Raw genomic sequence first — 25,274 nt, forward strand, 5'->3', positions numbered from 1 at the left:
GCTTACATAGGTATGCACAGGGATTTACAAAATGGCTTACATTATACTTATTAATTATACCAGAGAGCAGTTTTAAACTATTTTTGTTACATCTTTATATAACTTGTTATTTTATGCGTTAAGCTCTGAAGAACCTTTGAAATTCAACTTATAAGAACCTTTTCAGAATAAGCTTAATTATATTAAGATAATAAATAAATTAGATAAGGGGTAATTTCAAGCGTATTAGTATTGGGATTAAAACTGTATGGATCATAAACATAAACAAAGTACATCACTGATTGCCCGAAATTAAACACGTTTGTCTAATAAAATTGAACTGTCAAAAAACAACCAAACCATGTAATGTTATATTATAGGACTTTTGAAATAAAATAAAACATTTACCGCTAATATAATCAGCTTAAAATGGCGAAAACTTTTAATGGCAAAAAAATATGATTCCACTCCTATAATCCAAGATGTTGAGTATGTAAACAATACGTTGGTCCGTATGTGTTCTTTACCGAATAATATTAAAGCAATCGATTGCTTATTGTCGCTATCCTCTTGATGTTTGATATACCTCTTATTTATATCCATTATAAATCTCTTTAAAAACACAATCATAATCGAGTCTACTGGCATTTTTCAAAATCAATTACAATATAAGCATTTACTAAAATATATTTCTTATATTTTAGTAAAATCATTCAACATTCATTGCCAGTCAAATGATAATAATTACTTACTTACTTACTTGATACTTGTAGGTATCCCATTAGTAGCACGGGTGTGCCATGGTCGTCAAAGTTTTGGCCTATTCTTGATTTAAGAACTCTTCTACTGAGTAGTAAGGCCTAGTCGTTAAATATTCTTTAAACTTGGATTTGAACTTCTCCGCATCTTCAATTTCCCTTATGGCAGCTGGAATTTTATTGTAAATTCTTATGCATGTAGGTCTTGGTCCATCTCTCACTAAACTGGATGAAACTTGTGGTACATGTAACATTTCCTTCTGCCTCGTTGAATAGTTATGGATTTGTTGATTTTTTTGAAAATGTTCTGGCTTCCTTTTAACTGTCACTGCAGACTCAAGAATGAACAGAGCAGGCAGTGTGAGTATATTCAGTTGTATAAAGATTGGTTTACAATGTGATAAGTAGGGTTCTCTCGCAATTGTTCTTACTATGCGTTTTTGAAGCAAAAATATACGCTCCGCCAAGGGACTATTCCCCCAAAATATCACACCATAATTCATTATGCTATGGAAGCATCCAAAATAAACTTTCAACAGTACAGCTTGATCAACTATCAATTGCAGCCTACGTACCAAGTGACACACAGCTTTCAGTCTTGCTGCTGTGGCGTTTACTTGGTTCTGCCATTTTAAGTCACTGGTTATTGTCAGACCAAGATACTTAATAGAGTTATCTACAACGATACTAGCTGCCTCAAGGCGAAGTAGTGGTGTGCTTCCAGGCTTCTTGCGGTTGTAGAATTGTATAGCCTTAGTTTTACTCCTATTTAGTATAAGATCGTTTTCTTTACACCATCCGCTCATTTCATTTAGGCCAGTTTGTGCCTTGTCTCTTAGCCTACCCAGGTCACTGTCCTGAACTAAGTGACTCACATCATCAGCAAAGAGCCACACTTTCCCTTCAGATAAAGAGTCGGGTAAATCGTTGACATAGATCAGAAACAATACTGGTCCAAGGTTGGAGCCTTGCGGCACTCCGGTGTTTATGGCAGGGGAAATTGTAGAACGGTAGTTTCTTGTTAGTCCTTCAGAGCTTGAATGTTTTACTGATACAATCTGGTGTCGGTCCTGTAGATAGGTAGAAATCCATTGGAGTGGCTTATCTTTAATTCCAATATTTGCCAGTTTAATTTTAAGTTTACTATGGGAGAGAAGGTCAAAGGCCTTTGTCATGTCATAAAACAAGCACAGGGATTCTTCCAACACATCCAGGTTGTCATGTATTGAGACTAATAAATCAAAAATTGCATCGGTTGTTGAACTGTTTTTTCTAAATCCATATTGTTGTGGTGATAAAAGATTGTTATGTGATAAAAAAGGATTAAGTCTTTTAAGGAAAATTATTTCAAAAATCTTAGAAAATGCACTTTGGACTGCCACTGGCCTGAAGTTTTTTACTTGATCTTTCTCATCCTTTTTGTGGATAGGCACTACCTTGGATGTCTTTAGTTTACTAGGAAAAACTCCATTTTCAAAAGATTTATTTATAATTTTAGCAAGTGGTTTAGCTATTGATTCTTTGCATGACTTTAGGAGATAGCAAGGGATATCATCTACTCCAGAGCTTTTTTTAAGACTAACCTTATCTATAACCTCCTTTACCTCACTTTCAGTAGTAGGCCATAAGCGGAAATCACCCGCACCATCACCAACACCCGATATCAGAGGCTCCTCTTCGCTTGTTCCAGTCAGTTTTAATACCTCCTCTACAAAGTAATTATTAAACACATTTGCAACATTAACTGGATTAGTTATGTGCTCGTCATTCAGTTTCAAACTTAAATTAACATTATTTACAAAATTATCATCACAAGTTAAACTTCTTACTATCTGCCAAGATTCCTTGCTAACATTTTTAGCATTATCTATTTTAGAATTGTAGAACTGTTTCTTGGTACTATTTAGAAGTTTGGCATGTTGATTTTTAGCATTCAAGTATTCTGTTTTTGAATTATTACCAGGCCTATTGTTACTTCTTGTCTCCCAATACAATTGTGTTAGGTTATCTTGTGACTGTAAAACTTCTTGAGTTATCCATTTAACTTGTGAATCGTTCTTGACATTAAAAATACCCTTTGGAAAACATAATTCAAATATATACAAAAATGTTGTGTAAAACTCGTCAAAAATTAAATCCACACTTGGATTTTCGTTATCAGTTTGCCAGTCTTGAGTTGCCATAATTCTTGAAAACAGTTCCAAAGATGAGCTATTTATTTTCCTCTTCTCAATGGTTTTCTTGATAAGGCTGTGTCTCATGTCGAGATTAATTTTGAGGTACAAAATATTATGGTCAGACAGTAAGGCTGGCAGTGCCCCAGAAACATATAAGCTTTCATCCAAATTAGTAATAAAATAATCAATCTGACTAATACTTTCCTCTGTTACTCTGGTAGGGGTTTTCAAGGATACATGCAGGCCATATGAGTCTAAAACGTCATATAGACACTCTTTTTGCCATGATTCTGTCAAATTGTCCACATTTAAGTCCCCACTTAGGACTATAGGCAAATCATATTGATTTTTTATCATACTCAGAGTATCGTCTAGGATTTCAATAAAAATTAGAAAGTTTTCTTTTTGAGGTGGTCGATAAACATTTATTAAAACTATTTTATTTTTACCAGTAGTAACAGTTATCCCACAGCACTCAAAAATATTTTCCAGAGATTTAGAAGATAGGCTATTTATTTGGTTTACTTTAAGTCTGGTATCCATTAAAGAAAATATTGCCACACCACCACCTAACTTGTCTTTCCTAAAGTATTCGGCTGTTTTACAATAGTTACCTATTTTAAAAGACTTATTTTTTTCCTGGGTTAGCCACGTTTCTGTTAAGCATAAAATTTGTGGTTTCTCTTCATGCATTAAAGCTTCAAGCATCTCTACTTTATTAAAAACAGATCTTATATTAAGGTAAATAATATGTACATTGTAAGGCATAGACTCTGATCCCCTATAAAAATTAGAGCCTAATTGGTGTTTTTTGGTAAAACCCCTTGAGCATTAGGTGCATTAGGCCTAGGCCTATTTTGACTGTTGTAAATCTCAGACCCATTACTTGCCACATGAGAGTTACTTCGTTTAGATGGTAAATATTTATTTATGAGTATTCCCTCTGGCCATTTGTTGCAATCAAGCACTGAGCTATTGTACTGTTGAGGAAATCCGATTTTAAAGGACTTATAGCTAGGGTACCTTGTTTGTAGTTCCTCACAGGTTACAGTATTTCCTTCACAGATGTTTCTTACATACTCCTCTATAGCATCTTTCTTCGTGTCTGTATTAAATCTTGTGGCAAATATCCAAGACAATTTCCTAATTGCACCAATACTTCCACTTGTAGATTTAGAAGTACCAATTACAGGCCCAGAGCCTTGTCTGTTATTTCCATTTTTTGATTTCCATCTCCTATTAGTATGAACCTCAAAGCCATCACGATCTTTATTTGGAACATTTCCATCACTTGGTTTTAATGATTTAACCATATCTGAATAGCTTTTATTTCCACAATTTCGCTCGTCATTATGGACTTGTCCAATAGTCAATACTTCAATATCTGCATTTTGGCGTAGTGAGGTTATGTCACTGTTGTCATTGTCATTTCTATTGCTATTGCCATTAGGAGCAATGTTGTCAGGAGGGGTACTTTGTAATGGCGAAAGGCTGATGACGTCATCACTGCATCTTGAATTTTTCTTATTTTGTACTCTATTTCGCTTGTAATTGTTTTTACCAGCACTATATGAATCTGGCCTAGTTTCATTATTATTTGCATTAATTCTTATATCTCGAGAGGAAACTATCTTCGTTTGTACATCATTAGTAGGATTATTCTCATCAATGACGTCATTGGTTGGGCACGTCACTGTTCTCGAGCAACTAGACCTATTATATTGCTTCAATTCTGCAAGTTCACCTTGTAGATCCTTAAAATTTATTTCCATATTTCTTTGATACTCAGACATTTGCTTTTGATTGTCATATAAATTCTTAATAGAATCTGTTAGACCACTTATGTTTGTGTAGCACTCACAGCATACTTCTTTTCCTGTCCGGCTTCTCTGGAACTTTTGGTCACACGTCTTGCAAAACCATCTACTAAGATCACCTAGACTTTTTATTTTCTCATAATCATTCTTTGACATGTTAACGCATTTAATATGAAACCATTTATTACAGTATAACTCGCAATTTACGCTTAAATCTCCGTCTTTAAACAATTTAATACACAGACCGCACTTTTCATTATCATCCACCTCCGCCATCTTGATCCTCACTCCTTCAAATTCAAATATGATTGCATTAAAATTATTCTTAACCATCTTATGGGTAATAAGTTCAAGCATTGACTATACCTAAGTTATGGTATATGGTCCAAGTAAAGCAAAACCCTTCTCGGAAGTAGGATTCCGACTAAATAGCACCCTAAGCATAATTTTGTTTATGGTAGTGTTGCGTAATTAGCTAATCTGTTATGAGTTAACGCCCGCGGCGCGGCCGCAGAGGAGGCGATAATTTTGGTGGGAACTGCACTGACGTGGTTGTAGGGGTAGGGAGGGAAACGGCGGGCAGTGTGCACTCACACAAAGAGACAAATATACACACATTCTCACAAATCCCCACCACTTCTCCCACTCCTGCGCCAACAAGAACAAAAAACTTTCATGTTCTGACAGGAAAGTCTGCCCACGCCGGGCCGGTGTTCGGTGACTCACCTCTTTCAGTCGCCAGTCGGCGATCCGAGTTCATTCTGTGCTGACGACTTTCCGAGTGCGGTTGCGTCAGAAACGTTTGCTGTGCGTTTTGTGAAAATATACAGTTTTAGTGTTGTGAACACATTTTGGATACTTTGCTGAGTGTAATGTGTGTCGCGATTATTTCCAGAACTGGTAAGTAAACCTGAGTTGACCCGTATTTTTATATATAAAAAATTTACATATTTAAGAAGGACCTACAAGTAGACTACATACAATAATATCATAACTTAACTAAGTGTATTTCCGTCTGTTTTTCAAAAGAATTGGAGCAAAAATTGAACTCTATGTAGGTACGTACAAATATTGTTTGAAAAGTAGAAACAACATTTTTATTAGCGAATTTCCCCTTAATGTAGATTATATAGAGAAGTACCTACCATGATAGGTGGTACCAGGGAAAGACCCTACCGAGTCCTGGACCAATTTACTTTTCCTTTTTGATTTCCCCAGAGGCCAAAAACACTATTTGTTCAAATTGTTGGATCGGACTGCAGTGTTATCGGGTTTTAGAATTTTCCAAATTAGATTTTTGAAATTTGTACTTAAACACTTAAAACGTGCACAATTTTAATTGCAACTTGGATTATTTAGAGCTTAAACAAAAAAATATTATATTAAAGAACCCATGTACAATTACTTATGGTAAAATTTCAAAACTTTACTTAATTAAGGTAAACTTTAATTAAAGGGAAAAATAAATTTAAAATTCCCCCTATTATTTTTAGGGAGAAAAATAAAACTGATGTTTCCCTTTTTATGAATACCGGTATATTTTCATAAATTTTGACAAATTTATATCCTACCGATCCTCTATTTAATATTAACATGTTATTAAAAAAAAACTTGTTTTTCCCTCGCCGTAGCTAAAAGCTGAGTAACTTATTCGATAAAACCATATTTTATTAAATATATAATAGGTATGACTTGTTATGGAAATATTTCAGTAAAAATCCAATCAGACAAATTGAAATTTGCTTATAGTCTGCAGGTTTGCTCTGTTAGGGGTATTTTTCTCACTAAACATAAACTATAGACCTAAATAGTAAATGTTTGTTTTCAGAAAGGCCTTCCGTTCGCAAAAGGCCCCCCATGAAATCCTGTGGAGGAGGGAAGGGATCCTCAATGGCTCCTCTACTCTTCATATTTCTCACAATCACTTCGGTGAGTAAATTTTACACTGATTGTAAAATGATCAATTATTTTAAGGGTTAAACTAAATACAGTAGACTCCCACATCCGGACACCTTTTAACCGGACTACACTCGGCGGAAATTACATCTCTTAAACCGGACAATTTTTATCTGCACATTGGTTTAACTGGACTAGATCGGCAGGAAGTCGGCGGAATTCAAACGACTGTTCTCGTAGGAAAGATTTGAGACCAGTGATCACGTACGTCTAAATACAATGCTCTCTTAAATTTAAGTTGATTATCACAGTAAACGGTCTGTTTTAACGAGTTTTTGGGGACGTCGGTTTAACCGGAAAACCCATTATCCAGACCGGCCTCAGTCCCTATGGGTAAGAGGGAGTCTACTGTAAAACCTTTTTACAAATTTTTATTAGCAAAAAATTTAAATTGACTTGTGATTCTCAGATAAACTTAGAGTTAGAGTCTCTATAGTTAGAGTTTGGCTTGATAAGTGGTGGTTCTAAGTGAGGGGGGGGGGGGCTACAGGGGCTTAAGCCCGCTCCCCATTGGACTCTTGAAAAAGTTTTAAACATACATTTTCATCCTATAAACTTTACAGGTTTTTGGATAAGTTTACAGTTCTAGATGTTAAAATGGCTTTAGAATGTCACCAAACAGCTTAAAAAATTTAAAGTATTCCCCGAACTCCCTACGATAGCCTCCCCCCCTGATAAGGTCGTAGAACCGCCACCATGGGCTTAGGTCAAGATTTAACCCTTCATATGAGCCTTTGATTTTAAAACACAATCGGTGACACACAGAGTTATTTTCTGGGTGTTGGAACATTAGACAAACGATGTTTTTTTAATATAAACACAAATTATTTAATGCTGTATTAATACTAACACGTTTTGAAGCCATGTCAATAAAGTGAAGTGCAATCAATAAAGACTAATATTTATTAATATTTTTTTATATTTATACTAATATTACTAATATTTATACTAATATTTTTTTACATATTTATAAAAATAAATTATATATAAAGCTATGGTTCCTCAGACTGCGGAACTTCCGCCGTGCGGTGCGTAATTTTCCGCAGCGGAAAATTACGCAGCGTAAATCTGGAGGGGTGGTTCCACTGACTGCGGAAATAACGTTGCGGAAATTCAGTTCTGTCCAAACTAGCGACGAGTATGAAACACAAATATAAAAGGCTACCATAAATACCATAAAATAATAATATTAGGTAATATTCCAACTTAATTATTTTTAATCGTGGTTGCTTTTATTGTAAACTGATGTTAGACCTAGTTCTTAAAAATCACCTTATTAATTTTTTATGAGGATGGGGATAGTAAACATTAATAAAATAGCAATTTGAGCTTAAATTGTCGTTTGATTGATACATGAATAAAAATACAAGCCCCTAAAAGAATAAGGTTATTGAATTAATGTTGGGAAACTAAATTGATCGGTCACAATAATTAATTGATGGGTCTTCTCCGCTGGCGGACAAGACAAATTGTTGGAATCCGCACTGCCACTGCTCTCAGACCAGTATGTTTTGTCCGCCATGCGGAACCGAAAATTCGGAATGCGAAAACTCACGTCAGTAGAACCGCACACAGGGGAACTCCATTAAAGCAGTGTCGTTGTAATTCCACAGCGGAAAAATTGCACCGCACGGCGGAGATTTCGCAGTCTGTGGAACGATAGCTTAAGGATATAGCAAACAAAAACAACAACACCATCGGTGACTCATGGAGCCGGGCTCCGTGCTACGCGACTCTTCGGGCTTCAACCGATTAATCAGCGTTTTCTTGGGTAGGTGTGAGATCAAAATAATGTTCAATCAGTTCCAAGAAATATGCACGTGAGGTACTGTTATCCCCTAAAGCTGCCGGCTATCACAGATATTCCTATAAAAACAAATGTGCCCGGAGGAAAACACGGTGGTTTCACTAATGGAGGGCTAAGGGATGAAAACAAAGTCTGAAGCTCTTCTCAGTTTTCCTTGACTAACGAGTACATAAACAAAAACTAAAGTCTCTTCATAATTAATTGTCTCCATCATTTAAACTAAAGAGAGAATATTTTTTAATTTATTTTGTGTGAACTTTGTAGGATAACTCAATGAAAAGAAATATTTTGAAATGATTATATATAGTAAAATTCACTTTTCACCACCCTATGATGTTTTTGGCTGTATTACATACGTTAATTGGTGGCTGAAAGTTACGTTTTGCTGGCCATGCCAGCTGTCACCAATTTGGGGACCGAGCAGGTTTTTACAGGCCGGGGCCGCAAAATCAGCTGTCCGCTTACTTACTTAAAACATGAATGCGTTTTAAATACACAATCAAAATCCATAGCATTGCAATATAGAATTGTGTTATTGTCACCGTTGCCTAGCAACTATTTATTTATATTTTTGCTGATTCCTCAAATTATTTCTTCACATAACCTTAAAGTTGTAGTTGTGTTGACGATCAGTGTGCATTATTATAGTGGTGAATAGTGGTAATAGGGTATAGTGTGGTGAAAAATAACGTTCGTACCACGGACCGAAATGGTTTTGCAGCTCTCGATCGATAAAAACTATCTCGAGCCGGCAAAACCTCATTTTCGGCCCTAGGTACGAAATATACTATTAAAGGGGGTTGATTACACTTTTTTAGACCTCTCACATAATATAAGAATTTTGATTGGAAAATGTCTGTTTTAGGCTTCTGCTCATGGGTTTTCTCTGGAAGGCTTATCTTTTCATGTAAGTATATTTTCTTGTATATACTACAACGTTATTATTAGAATTTCCCTAGGGCACATAGATTGTGCTTATACTTGCAATTAGCCAGTAAAATGTTCAATATTTAAATTGTGGTACTGGCACTGTACTGTTTGATTATTGATTTGGTGAAAATAGCAGATTATGATGTTTAGACTACAACATTGTTGCTATTGAAGATTATATTTTAAAAATCTATACATATCATACACATACTCATTTCTACAAAAAAATTGGTTGCCATACACTGAATGTTTTAGTGTTAAGTTTCAACAATTGTTATATTTTACCAACCTAAAGTCTCATCATGTTGTACTCCTTTAATGGGGGTTTTGCTGTAGCACATTCAAACGCAGCAAGTATTTTCTCTTAACCCTTTCCACTCGTATGTCGCCGCTACCGCGACATTCACGTCTGACCGTTCCACTCGTATGTCGCGGCCGCCGCGACATTTTCAGCATCGGCTTTTTATTAATAAATCCCTTTTATATAGTGTTTGCATGTTTTGAATTTGTGTTGAATACAAACTTAATGATTTCCTTATTCATTTTACATGTCTTTGGTAGCTTGAAAAATAATTGTAAGTTTATTTAGTCAGCTGTGGATTAAAGAATAGAGAAGTGTAAATAGTAACCATGACGACCAAAATCACCAAAAAATCTAAGTTTGAAAATGCATTTTTTCATTAAAAATACACCTAATCCTTCTTGTAATGGCTGATTTGAATTGGCAACTAGATAACTAATGTCGATAAAGTGTTTTACAAATCCTGAAAATGTGTTAAAGTTTTTTAAAAAGCCTCCTAAAAAATATTTTGTACATTTTATTTTGCTTTTTTTATATTATGACCACACAAAAAATATTTTATGGGTATATTTATTTTGATATTTTGTTTTACTTGTGTACAATTTTATGCTGAATAAGAATCAAGCCCTCAAGTACAACAAATAATTTATTTTAGTCAGTATATGTACACAAAACTTAAAACATGTTTTTTTGCATGGCAATAAATGCAAGCGTATGGGACAACAAGGGGTCAACTAATCCGAGTGGAAAGGGTTAAAGACAAAGATTCGTCGTGATTGTAAGTCAAACAATTTTTACAGAGGCAGTGCGAGTCTGATCACCAGTGCGACAACGGCTTCTACTGCTACGAGGAGTCACATCTGTGTACTCGCTGTGTGGACTGCGCCTCGTACAAGCGCAGGTCGTCCTGGCGCTCTTGTCCCAAGACTCCAGCTGATTGCGGCGGATGTGAAAACAAGTAAGTGATTGGTCTTATGTTCAGGGTTGCCACCCGTCCCGAGTCTGTCCCGACAGTCTCTACTTTGATCCCTTTGCCAGTTTTTTTGTCTGTGTTAATCCTAGGGAGAGGGGGCTTGATGTATCCTGACCAAAGGTGATAATTATTCTGCTTACGTTAGACGTGCTGATGTTGAGACAATTAACCATCTTTTTTACCGATTGTTATCTTTTGCGTTTTAATCATGAAGTCTTTGTAATATGTAAAATAGACATTGCAATTTTTAGGGATGGTCAATATTGTGCTTTAGGTTCGAGATGGGAACGGATTTTTATTTCCATAATGATTTTTGGGGCAGGATTTTTCTTACCAAACAAAAAGAGACGTTTGAGTTTGTTTTTAAATCTTAAATAAAATTGATGTCATATTTCTGTGTTACACTGACTATTATAACTCATGATCCAGGCACTATTGCTATTATCTCTCAAAATCGTGTATCATCGTCAACCACCAAAGCGGCAAAACCCCTAATATCCCCTGCAAACAAGGTGGTATCATTATCGTCACCCGTAATCGTGGCTAGATCACTGTTGAAACAAATCCCATCTGTAGAAAATTAAATGTAATTCCAACAAAATATCTGGAATATATTTCCCTCAAAATTCCAGGACTCATCCATCCCTACTTATTATGTAATACAATTTTTTCCGTATCATGTCGCAGTCGTAATTTTAATTTCAATGATGACAGTCATTGTAGATTTAACTGTATTTATTCTTCTAAAAAACATACTGTAACAAAATAACATTTTGTATATTTATTCAAGACTGATTTGTCATTCATATTCAAGAGTGGGAAACGCATATGAAAGTTTGTTTTGTACAGTTACGCTGCATAATAATAGGAGGGGCATGAAAAATTCCAATTTATAAATAATACCATAGAGGAATATGTTCTTTTGTTCTCTTGGTGCACAACTCGTCTAATCTCTATGTTTGGCATTGTATGATCTGTGATCGTTCTATCACTTGTTGCAGCTATGGGGAAGAGATTCTGCACAACGGAAGAACCAGAGACATGTGCGTTCCCTCCACCCCCAACAATCTCAGCCACACCATTGGTGAGTGGATCTCTAACATTTAGTAGCACTTAGTGTACAAAGATGCCGCCAACGTCTAAAAAAAGAAAGTATTGTTTTTTTATAGGAATTATCTAAGAAATTCATTCTTGATCCATGCCAAGACATTATAGTATGAAATTTAAGGAAAATATAAATGTAGAACCTTTAGCAAAAATTAGTCGTCTCTAACTGTGAGGTCAGTATTTTGAGTAAAACACTGTTGTTATTTGATACAAAATTAAATAATAAAAATATCTAAAAAACCAGGATTTGATAGATTTTTTTCAACAATCAAAAGAAGAATAGTGTGTCTTATTTTCTAAGATAACCATACACTACTGCTATTTTGAAATGGACAAAAGTGAGTTCTGTTGATAACGTAGAATCAATTCGCTCAAATGTTTTAACCTCTTGAATGGGTTGCTGTTAATGACATGGTTAAAATTTCCAAAAAAGTGGCTCGTTTCCTAAAAAAATTTTAGTCACAGAGCTTACACGCATTTGGTGACTGGCTCACACAACTACATGTTTTTTAATTTAAAAATTGCGACAGCTGGTCCATAAAGATGGGATGTCTACTTCAGTATCCAATAGTCAATGCGTGTACACTACATGTTTTTGGTCGAGTTTTCGACCACTAGTACTAATAAATAGTAATTTTTTTACTGTTTGGATCAATTCTTAGATTATTCGTTTCATAAAATAATTATCACTTTTGTTTGTTTACAGACTTAGGTCTAACTATTTTACTGGATTTGTAAGTACAAATCTCTTATCACTTGTAGTGATTGCACCATCACTAGCTTGCACTTTGCACTTCAAATTCTTATCAGCCACATTTTTTTTCTTTAAATGAAATGCACACAGATTTTAAAACAAAAGTTTTACAAAATTACAAAACTTAAATGTTATATATACCTATCACAAACTCATTAAGAACCTCTCTATCAATAAACCAGTAACAAATTATTATAGACAAATAGTCATTGATTTTCTTTATTAGTTAGAATTTTGTAAAAATTCTATGAGCAAACCATTGAATTTGCTCATAGTCTCGAAGCCGTCCATAAAACTTAAACTTCAAATAATATAAACAGCTGATTACATTGTTGTATTTTTTAATTTTACTGTAAGTTTTTTCATTTTACTGTAATTTCCTCAATTAACTGAAAAAATCTGAAAGGTTAAAATCAAAAAGGGTTGGTTAATCACTTTGTATGTTTTTGCGGCTGGCGTTTTTAGAATTCATAATGTAATTTTGGCGTCAACCGAAGTCTCAGCCTAGTTTCTGATATCAGGGTTAAAGTTCTCGCACTTTTTTACTAGCAACACTCGGTTGATGCTTGAAAACCGGTTCTTGGGGTTAGTGCCTAAGAACCCAATTAAATTGAAAGAATAATACTTCAATCTTGCAGCTTTTGAAAACACAATATTTCATGTAAAATAGTATTTTTCTCTATTTTATGCATTTTATCTATCTATGTATCTTTATATGTATATATCAATGTATATACATTGTTATCCATGCATTTTGGTACTTGCACCCTGATGATATGTGGCATACGAAATATTTGTACAATAGAACTAACATTTGGGTGTTTATCTAATTTTTCCTTTTATTAAGTTTTTTTTAAGTGAGCAAACAAATAAATTGCTAGAGCTTTTTTGTTTTGTTTTGTGGTGTGTTTTTATTTCTTTTTTCTTCTTAAGTTTAAATTGTACAAAATGTGTTGATTTCTTTTTTAAAGTAGGCGTACATCTGAATCTTGATTTGGTATTTATAGATAGTATAGTGTAATTCTGTAGCAGCAAACAAGAACATGTTAGCTGAAGTCTTGATTTTGTATTTAATTTTGTAAATCTTTCACAAATTAATTTAATGTTTGGATTGGTTGAGGGCTAAGTTTTATTCACTATAAGTAAACTTTCCAACTAAGTAGTGATTTTGTAAACTTGAAATTATGCAGTTTTGAATTTGAAATTCATATGATACTATTCATATTATAACCCTGTCACATCATTATCACTTAGATAAAATCCATTGATTATTGGCAAGATTTGAAGCCGGGACCAATTAAGTCCCCCGCTCTACCACTAGACCATCAGCCCCGATCTAATACCTATAGCGTATAGTGGTATGTAATGTAACTCAATGAAGTTGTTTCAAGTAAGGTCAAGAAGTTGGGTAAGTATTGGTTTGGCGTTTCAGTATGACCTAATAAGTTGCCAAATTAACTATTAAGTTAAACACACTGTTTGAAGTTCCAGCTTACACAAACTGGGAAAGACTTGGCTGGGTCGCAGGAATCACAGCTTTCCTCTTACCCCTCGCCTACTACGTCTTCGCCAGGAAAAACCGTATAAGAGGTAATAACCTAAACAAGTTTTAGTTTTTATTTGTTCTTAGGTACCAATTTTGGAGATCATCCCATCTATCTATACCTACTTAATACATTAAGGGTTTTTTCTGTTGAATCCCATTTTCATCCGTCTTTCCGTCCTGTATACTTAACCAATTTTTATGACTCTATTCGGTTAAATTGGTAGATAAAACCACTGTTTCAGTTTGAATAATTTATGAACCTTTATTTTTACTTTCAGGTTAAACCTGTAGTCCGTTTTGGTATGTGGGTTTATATCCATGGTATCTACAGGCGTTGTTTGAATTTATTGGAAATTTTGATTCACTTTTAATTGAAATTTTAATTTACCCATAAAATAACGGAAAATTTTGATTTTCTCAAAAATTTCTTGAACGGTTTTGATTAAATAAATTATTGTAATCAAAATCGTTCAAGCGGTTTTTAAATGTATGTTTTAAACACATTTATGCATGTTTTTAAGTATATGTTATGATAAACTAAACAGTTTAACCCCCATTGCTGTAAATATTAAATTTTTGTGAATTTCCCTGTAAAATATCATAGTTAGATACTCCCATCGCTTGTCCATGTTGGGTTGTTGGTGGGCGAAGTTATGTCAGATTGCTGATACCGTTTATTTATGTTCAGATCGAGGCACAATCCACCACGACCTGAGAAGGGAAGAACCTCCTCCCTACAGGAGCATTGAGCTGACCACACTGTCAACAAACAACTCTGGTAAGTTTAAAATCTTTTTTTAATAATTTGATGCATGATGCAATTAATCGGTTTATAAAATATTGCATATTATTATCTGCCCCGACCAGGGTGAAGTCATGAATGCCTCCTGCCCTAACGTAGAACTAGTTGACACCTACCAAGGCAAAATGGTCAACGTCTCCAGTAAAATTGAGTACACATATCTTGTAATGGCAACATAATCTTGAATTTTTTACCCCCTCGTGCTTTCTGCAGTTGCCAAAGAATTTCTCTTCTCAAAAATCAGTTAGCTTGTACACCTTTAACGTAATTGACATGCTAATGTTACAGAGCATTGCGCGAAAACCATGACCCGTACCGACTTTTGGGGGCAAATGTTAACAATTTATTGGCTCCTCTAAGCATTAAGTTCTTATTCAAATGAAAGTTTACTTTTTTCAAATGTTTGTTTCAATTCTTTTTCTTCTTCGTGATGTTCCAGTCCAGTGAGCTGGAACCCTACTGGACTGAGGCTGTTTTAGGACTTTGTCCTCTTCAGCCAGCTAGTGTATTTATATTTTAACTCTGTATAAGCTATTTCATTTGCAACGTATAATAGTAAATATCGATTTCAGAAGAACAATTGGCTGAAGCTTACACAATGAACGTGGGACAACAGAAGGACCAGTTGGTACAGGCAGTCCCCTTCCAAAAACCGGCTTATATGGACGAAGAGTGAGTAGTTACCATGTATTCATAATTATACTGTAAATTCTATTCAAATAAATGTTGCAATAGATAGTGTCATAATTTAAGTTAGTCGCAATTTTTTTTTTTTATTAAAAGAAGTTAAATGAATTTACTACTGTGAATATCCTAAATATCTATGTTTCTTTGGTTGTGATTTTCACCTTTTATTTTTTTTATAGAGAGTACATCATAATACAGTAGAACCTTGATAACAAGTTATGGGGATCTTCAAATAATACTTGTAATCAAGGTTGACTAGTGGTTTGCAAAAACATGTGATACAGGGTAGTAAAAATATCAAGGGTGACTTGTTATCGAGGTTCCACTGTAAATGCAGACTATAGAGATCACCTGTGAATGAAATTCTACTTTGGTTATGACAATTAATTGTGTGATAAAAATATTACCAGCCACTGTTTGTTGTTAATTCATCATTCAATATGGAGTTCTTCTAGTGCGGCTAAAATTGTTGAAACGGATAAAATTGGGGGTTTCTCTTGTTAAGGGAGGCAAAAAGTAGCATACACAAATGTTATTTGGAGAATAAGAAACCAACACTTTCAGTATCTATCATCAGTGTATTAAAATGTGTTATAAAATAGTTTTTGTTAATTAAACTTTTTGTTCATTTTTCAGGTTGATGGCATTTGACAACACTCAGAATGAAAATTCTGGTAAGTTAATCTAAATCTAAGTTTAGTTATTATTAGTACCAATTAAAATGGACACAACTGAGTCTTTTTTTCAACACACATATTCACAATTTTTGAGATCGTGGGGGACGATAATGATATTCCCTTGATCATGGGAGATGTTCACGATTTCTCTGCAATCGCATACTGTATGTGACATATGATGTCTCCTCGTTCGCAGGGAAGTTCCACACTTCCACTAAGGGGTGGAGGCCGCTTCGGTTAGTTTGGCCTAGACCACAAGTACCCAGCAGTAACACAGATATATTGCTTGAAATGAGAACTCTAATTTACCCTGGTATTCCGAAAAATTTTCATTCATTACCGATTGATGTCAATAGTACTAAAACAAACTATACATATAGTTTCAAACTATCAAAAATCTATTGAAAATCCTGATAAAACTGTTAGCTGATTATGTTTTTAAAGTGTTTCCCCATTAAATATCAAGGTCATTTCCACCGTCTGTCCATGATAAGGGACGTTGACTATCTAATAGGAGAAAGTAGCAGATTGCTGATACCGTTTTTCTCTTTTTCCAGAGGATTCAGACTTTGTCACCAATGAGCATCCAGTGCCTACTGTATCCAGTGTGGAGCTGCAGGATGAGAACACCATGCCCAGTGATTGGACACCAGACGAGTAAGTGTTTTTATTGACCAAAGTTTTTCATGAATCATGCAGCTGGACGATCATTTAGATGGTTTTTAACGCTGCTAGAATTTAATTGAATCATCGTTTCAAGAGTAACTGGTATTGATATTGCGCAAACTTTTTCACTTTTCTCGTAACTTTTCTTTTTCAAACTGAATTCTAACAATCGTTTACTTTTCGCAGAAACAGCAACGGTCAGCTCATGAGCTTTGAGCTGGATTCAGAGGAGTGTGAGCCGGCCGCTAAACGTCACAAAACTAGCGAAACTCCAGACTCGGAGCCAGAACTGGACAACAACACTCACAATCTTAGCATCAACCTTTTTATCAACAACAACGTCACCATCCATAAGCCTCACTAGAGTCTTAATCAAAGCACTTGTTGTTCATGGATGCGTTTATTTACTCCATTCTTGTTTTTGATACTTAGAGTTTATTCTTAATGTTTGTTTATCGAAGCAGTTGTTCACGAATGTATTTTTAGTGCTCGTTTTAGAACCGTCAAACGTATCTTTAATCGAAACAGTAGCTGTTCACTGATGCATTTAATTGATTCTCGTTTTTTTTTAAACACAGAGCTTATACTCAATCGAGCAATAGTTGTTCACAAGTGTATTTTTTGTCTATTCTCCTTTTTTAACCACAGGGTGTGTACTTAATCAAAGCAGTAGCTGTTCATAGACGTGTTTAGTCCATTCTCGTTTTTAAACCTCAGAGCGTATATACAAACATTAGTTGTTCCTAGATGCATCTATTTAATCATCCTCATTTTAACAGCTTAAAAATAGTTCCTCACTGGTTTAGACATGATTTAGTTCGTGTTTTGTTTTTTAATTTGCCAATGTGCCTTAAGACAGCCAAAAAGACTACCAATAGAAATATATCTTCCATTAGTTTGCTTTGAAACTTGTAAATGTTGCATCAGGGTTTTGTATTTATGTAATGTTTAAGGGCTAGGTGTTTGGTACTGTATTATCTTTACGTACTATTGATTTGTGATATCGTTAAGAATAGGAATCATGACGAAGCAATGCTCTTTGTTTATCGTATTAGAGTTGCCTCGTAAACGTACCTGTTTTTAGTATTACAGAAAGTATCATTACAAGTCATTAGATAATTCTGTATTACTTACCTAGCTGTATATTCTCCTTCTTTTAAGACTGTTAAAATATTTTCTGTATTATCAATACAAAATGGTTGTGGAAACGACAGTCATTTGTGCAATACTTAAAAGTCTTTCATTTGTCTTATATTGTTAGACTGAAATTTAAATTAGCTTTTAACTCAAGCTCAACACTTTACGATTAATTTATTAAGGAACTTTTATAAGGTTGAAATTATAATTTTTATCACCGAATCCTAACCGTCATATTTTTATCTTATTACTTGATAGTTTGACTGAAAGTAAGCTACTTATCGATTTCAAAATAATCTATACTCACATTTCCGAATCTCTTCGGATACCAATCTTGTGATTTCCATTACTTTATTTGCCATTGTTTCTGCAAGAATTACTTTTACTCTTAACAAAACAGTTTACCATCCTCATGACTTTGTATATTTAATGTATTGTAAATTTAAACTGTTACAGTGAGATTTAGTATTAAGATTAGTTTGTTATTAGATATTCTTGACGCATGTCAAACGTCGCCATAGAAAGCACAGCTGAAGTAAAATGGAATGTATGGGGTTAGACAATTTTTTTAGATTTTATGGTTTTACATTTTAATGGAAACAGATAATGAAGATAATGGTTGGCGTTGGATTTGATGCTCACATTTACCAATATAATGTTCACTTTGTCAAACAAACTCATAATGGCTTTTACCAGTTCCTTGTCATGTGTTTGTTCTTAGTGAACTCAACAAAGTCAACTAGAATGATTTTGTGATTTGTTTTTTCTTTGTATATAGCCTTAAGTATTTCTTAAGGATTTGTGTTAATTTTTAATTTTTACCAATAGGTTTAACTAAGGAGTTTTTTTTATCGAAATAAAGAGTTGTTAAAATGTTTTTAGTTTTTCTTATTTACAAAACTTCTTATTTAAACTTTCTTATTTATATTTGTAATAGTTAGTATTTTCACCCCTATGATAGCTTATTGCCTGGGTAGCCAAGTGGTCAAAGCCGGCCTGGGTCGCCGGAAGACTGCCCCCCGGAAAACTACCCCCCCAAGCAGGTTCCTACGTCATATTGACGTCAGAGACTGGGGGGGTAGTTTTCCAGTCACGGACACTCAAATTTAGTTGTCAAACAGTTCTAATCTAACCTAACCTAACCAACCAAACTTCCTGTAACATTTCGATAATCGAAAATGTTTTATATTCACCATATGCATTTTCTATTATCCAACGGAATTAGTCGAATTAAAATTAAAATTACATAGCATGATTTGTCTAGGGGGGTAGTATTCCAGTCGCGGACACGGCTTCCATATTGGTTAGTTAGAAGATTTTGTGACGTCACGTTTCACCTGGGGGGGTAGTTTTCCGGGGGATAGTATTCCGCATCCCCGCCGGCCTTATAGGCACGTGAATAGCCAGCCGCACAGGGCCCCACACCTCGTGGCGGTGGTTGGGGGGGAGGGGGTTTAGGAGTGCTTGAGTGAAATACAAAAACACATAACTTGGATCCGAGGCTTTGGACTAGGGTTATAAATGTTTTTACACGTAAAACAAAAACCAAAATACCATACAAACACCAAGAGAAGAATCCATACCAAAAAACACCTCCGCCACAGCAAACCTGGAGACCAAACAGATTTTGATTTGCCTGATTAGATCTGTACAAAATACTGAAGTTCCTCAAACATGTCGGATTCATTTCCCAATTAAATAACATTAGATTTAATAATTAATTAGGTTTGCTGCTATAGATGTTTTTTTTATCAAATTGTAATATTACAGGATGAAATAAATAAATTTAACAAGTTTAATCAAAATCAATCCATAATCAGGCAAACCACAACAGTAATCTTTTTCTACAAAAGAATAACATGGGAATTTAAAATGTACACGTTTTTGGACTTAAATTTGTACAAAAATGCTTCAATATAAAAAATATTTTTTACCTCAGCCGTGGTTGTAATTAAAATTGGTAATTTTAATGTGTTGAGGGTAAAAATATTAAAAAAACATATTTTACAGATTTAAAAACCCCATAACCCCGGGGGTTCTCATTACCCGATCTAGCTGGTTCTCGAACCCGTTTAAGTTTATGCCAAATTTAATCAAAATCGGACCAAAATTACTCGAGCAATCGTGTTCATTGTTAAAAATAATTATTGTTATTTTTATCGGGTAAATGGATATTCGCTTAGTCTACAGGTTTGCTGCAGCAGGGGTAATTAAATCTCCAATCATAATTAAATATTAATCTTGACTTACAAATTTTTACGATATTTTGTGGAAACTTTCGCTTGTTTTCGATGTAACGAGTGTGTTAAGATAATTATTGTGTATCAGGTTGACACTTGGAATGATGTAATACGTTTGTCATTTTAACTACAAACCACCTGTTACATTACAAGCTTCAAATAATGTAGTATTCTGTAGTTTGTGCGGATAAAAGATCGCTGCAGGTATTAGTATATTAAGTTTTTAAGTGAACTATACAATTTATTTATTAATAGTGTTTTATATAGTATCATAAAAAATTTCTCATAAGAATTTCTTTGCTTAAAGATGGTTTTGATGGTTGGTTATTGAAACCAGCTAATTGAAAATGTATACTTTCCTAGAGTCGCTTGGCAAAGTGGCCTTCCTTGCACTGATTATAGCACAGAAAGTTGCAAATTACTGCATCTACTTACTCTTGCCGCACAGTTTTTTTTTTGCCTCAACAGCGTGCTTTTATTAGGCACGTAATACGTGTACGCTTGAAAATAAGTTGGCAGCACAAATATTACGATAACGATCAGCTGGTGCAGCGTTTCCCATTTCGTTAAATGTTCGGATTTAAGGAATCAATCTATTTTTTTGCACAGCTGCATACTTCTTCTTCCACCAAGTTAAATCTCTACAAATTTGCCTTAAAATTTTCTATTTCTTGTGACAAACTGCAATAATGGCCCATCTCCCAATCTTGTTCCAGTCTCCTTCTGATGTTTGGCATACATCCAAATGTTTCCCTTTTTCTCATCTGCTCCCAGCGCATTTGCTACTCATCTAATACGTCTCCTCTCTTCTCCTGCTTTCCGACGTAGTCCTACCTGCGGCCTTGTCTTCCAAAATCCTAATCCTTTCTTCAATGAGCAGGTTGAGTGATGGTCAAAACCCTAATCGTACCATGCGATACTCAATCTTATCTCAATCAATCTTATCAATCTTATCTTCCTAGCATCTTACCCCAGAACTCGCATCCGTAAATCATTGCTTGCTCAACACCCTTTGTACAGCACCATCAAATGCTTCCCAGTCATGTCTCTATTGGCTCTGGCCTGTCCTGCTAATTTCGTGAAGACTCCTTTAATTTTTTTCACATGTCTTTCAAAGTCATTCCTCTACCTTCTACAGACACTCCTTAATCAAGCCTGACGACATATCAATATTCATGTTTAACACAACAATGTCGTTTCCAGAATTTTTGGGACCCGCCCGTCCTACCTTCCGATATAATCAAATATTCTTTTCGGAGATGAAAAACCTGTTTGAAACTAATATAAATAAGTTCTAATCATTATTCTTGCGCACCTATCATAAATAATCATACAGAAGAATGCAGGTGCCATCCCTAACAATAGATCAAATCAGATACAAAATTATTGTTCCTTCGATATTGAAATTCTCCACTCATTAAACAATACTAGTGCACCTGTTGCTCGAATTCGAGCAATCGCAAAGTATTACAGGCGTTATTTCAAAGCAAATAACATAATTTCTGATAACTTAAAAGAGGCAACTCAAAGATAATATATAATTAATCACTCCACTCCAGTTATCAAAACTGAAAACAAACTCACTTTGAAAACAAACTCACTCTAAAAACGAACGCTCTTGTATGTATAATGTGTTTTCTATGAAAAGCTGTTTTAGTATGCAATTAATACAAATTATTTGTCTGTTTAAGTAAACAAAATTTTTCTTCATAAGAAATACTTTGGGATTTTGATGGCCTGTGGGGCAAAGCCCGAGGACTATTATTACAGGAATTGGTTAAAGGGGGTGTCTACACAAAAAATACTTAATTTTGACACACGGTTTGTAAAAATCCGTCCATTATGAACGGAGGAGTAGTGTTTCGTAGAAATCGCCTTCAAGTATTACATATGAGGATCCTGTTATTATTTATTTTCAGTAAAACATAGATCTTAAAAATCACAACAAATAGTGTAACTTGCTGTTGACCTTTTGCTGTTGATTTTTAAATTTATTGAACCTTTATAAACACGTTTTGCAGTGAAACACCAATTCCTAAACCACAAAAACAGAGTAGATTTGTATCTTTTCAACAATTCTAATAAATCCTTAAACCAACTGCTCTAAATGTTAGTGTAAATTTCAAAGTATTCATCTGTTCAAATGTAAACAAACATTTTCTCCCTAAGAATAACATGGGAACTTTGATGGCCACTGGAGCAGAGTCTTGATGAAATTTCAAACATGTTCCTTTTGATGGCAAATCTACATGCCACAACCTATCAAATCACATTAAACCGTCATCGGATGCATGGCATCTTCAAAACAATTATCAAAAATTCGTATTGGCCTATTAAATATAGATAGATAATAGGTCTACCTTTTACAGGGATGTTGAGAGTCTTAGTGTTGCTCATGGTGTTGGCAGCGGCACTAGCAGTCCCTGAAAAAGTGCCAAACGAGTCACCGGCGAAACCTCTCGAAACCTTTCTGGGAAAGTACTACGTTGTGGACTATAATAGCAAGAAATACTACAAGTTTAAGAAAAATATTGGAATAATCCCAGAAGATATTGAGGCAATGAAAAAACAGTACCTCTGGGTTATTTGGCTGGATTATAAAGATGGTGATCTTTATCTTGTGAATAAACCTTGTTCTGAAGGTAAATATGATCAGTATGAGAAGAAGATAGTATTAGGTAAAGATGAGGTGAAAGATAACAATGGGATCTCAATTACCGTCAGTAGCTCTGTAAAAGGCACTACTTTGACAATATCAAAAATAGATCCCATTACTAGTGCATCCTTAGTGACATCCAGAACATTCTCCGAAGATTATGTAAAAATCACCGAGACAGCTAAAGTGAACAAGACCATATTTGGGTATTTTCGCAAACCCAAGGAATACAAGATAGTCTTGACAGCATGGGTTGTCAAAAATGAAGGAGATGCATGCAAAAGTTGGCAGTAGGTGTGATCAATAAACACTGTTTGTTGTATGCCCTTCTTGTTATTTACCTGTAAGATGACCATGTACAAACGTGATATGAATTTAGCGGTAATATTTTGAATGATAAGTGTGAAATCACAGCTTTAGCGGGTTTATAGAACTATAGTAGTAGTAATAAAACACAAAGCATCAAGACCTTTCATTCAAAAGTATGCAGTTTGATTGGTGTACACGGCTTACGGTTTTCTCAAAAGTTCATGATCCTTTAGCTTACATATGCTAGCTTACCCTGTCGTGGCTTTTCTAACAAAAATTTTAATTAAACATATAAACACAGAGCATATACTTGTTCGAAGAAATAGTTGTTCACAAGTTTGTTTTTTATTTCATTCTCCTTTTTAAACCACAAGGGTGTATACTTCATCAACACGTTTTTCATCTTTTCTGCTAATTTCTTGACGATTCCTTTTATTTTTTAGCACATTTTCTCCACATGTTTTTCAAAAGTCGTTCCTTTACCTACAGTCACTCTTTAATCAATCCTGCCGACATAACAAGATACCTGATTAACAAGCTTCGATACACGTTACTAGGGTAATGTAAAGTACTTTTTGGGGGTATTTTGAAATTCGCCCCCACCCCCAAATAGGGGTTGCTGGGGGTAACTTAAAATTTTTTAATAGCAACCCCTATCAAGTAGCATATAATTTTAAAGGCCGTTAGGTAAAAATAATATCGGAGAAAGGTTTTTTGACAAACAAATAAATATTTTTCATCTAATCCTTTTCCCTTGCTATTAAAGCTCAACACATGTTATCTAAGGTAACATATGTTATAAATTAGATATTTGACAGAAAGTAACTTGCCTTCTGTCAAATGTCTGGTTTACAATATCCTGTCAAGAATTTACATATTGTTTATTTGTAGTTTTTAAATTCAATATACATTATGGTGAACTATTTATGATGAGTAGTGACACAAATATTCCCTCTGCGAGCTTGAAATCTTTCCTTTCAGCCAAAACAGCTGCCACTGAAGGAAGAATCACCACAAGTACAAAACTTGATGAAAAGGTTAGCTAGTGTACTTAAAAAATATAAAGACCATCCGGACTTTTATGCTATTTCATTTAATCTATTTTTACATGTACAATACACTCCAATGTCAAAAAACTAAAGTAATCAATAAAAAAAAAGAAACGTTACTAAATAAATAAATATTCTTCCCAGATTAGTTCTGGCATAGATTTGGTACTAAATAAACAAGTTGTGCTATTTGTTACCAAATCAATATGTATTGTTTACAATCTCTCATCTTATTCTCTGTTCATTAGTTTTTTGTAACAAACTACTCCCACCCAAAATTTAGTGAATGTTTTTATGGGGCTGTAATTTTTTTAAACTTTTGTTCGATGTAAAAGACTGGTGGATTATTTAGACTGTTATGCTTCTTCAGAAAAGTCCAACCATAGAAAGACATATAAAGGAGTGTGTCAAAAAAGGCATTATTATGGAGTTCAACTAACAAAGTTCAAAGAGGTGTGACATACTTTTCCGTACACATAAAACACCAATTTAATATGCCAGTTTCAAGTACGCTATACAGCGCTAAGTTTCCGAATAAGCCTCAGTTCAGAGATCTGGGTTAGCCTTCCAGGGCATCTAGATTTTACCCTAACACTCAACCGTGCATTGGTTGAGGTTTACCGCATCGGTTATCTTGAGCATCTAGTTTATCACACAGATCTCAATCAGTCTATCGAGCGGTCACTGCCCCTTCCACCGCAGTGAGCAACGTGGTGGCCTTCCATAGACACTAGCCGCCACCCCTGTTTTCGTTTGTGTGTTCAGCACACAAAATTCAGAATTGGGTTCGACACACCAAGTATGCGATAACTCCAGCTGCCAGTGTAGCGTGTGGGTTGTCACAGCCACAAGGGGCTTATTCCGCCCCACCTCTAGTCATAGTAGGCTGAGTAACCTGTCATGACCCCTATTGCTGCTACCGCAGTCACAAGTCATTCAGCTCTTA

At 34.8% G+C, this 25,274-nt stretch overlaps 1 protein-coding gene across 3 annotated transcripts; it reads left to right on the forward strand.

Moving 5' to 3' along the window:
- Positions 1–5,486: 5,486 nt before the first annotated feature.
- Positions 5,487–18,945, forward strand: LOC128992951 (uncharacterized). Of its 3 annotated transcripts, none has more exons than XM_054416699.1 (11): positions 5,487–5,631; positions 6,560–6,660; positions 9,360–9,401; positions 10,526–10,683; positions 11,700–11,782; positions 14,045–14,149; positions 14,794–14,883; positions 15,480–15,579; positions 16,231–16,268; positions 16,829–16,928; positions 17,124–18,945. In XM_054416699.1, exons 1-11 carry the CDS (start codon positions 5,604–5,606, stop codon positions 17,299–17,301), a joined length of 1,023 nt encoding a protein of 340 aa, XP_054272674.1. In that variant the 5' UTR covers positions 5,487–5,603; the 3' UTR covers positions 17,302–18,945. The 3 variants fall into 3 exon arrangements, with proteins under 3 accessions (XP_054272674.1, XP_054272682.1, XP_054272688.1); XM_054416707.1 differs by having other exon boundaries at positions 15,483–15,579; XM_054416713.1 differs by having other exon boundaries at positions 14,051–14,149.
- Positions 18,946–25,274: the final 6,329 nt, after the last annotated feature.

Source organism: Macrosteles quadrilineatus, unplaced genomic scaffold (genome assembly GCF_028750875.1).
Source record: "Macrosteles quadrilineatus isolate MER2022 unplaced genomic scaffold, UCM_ALF_1.0 Scaffold_1__1_contigs__length_201487025, whole genome shotgun sequence".
Classification (NCBI taxonomy): Eukaryota; Metazoa; Arthropoda; class Insecta; order Hemiptera; family Cicadellidae; genus Macrosteles; species Macrosteles quadrilineatus.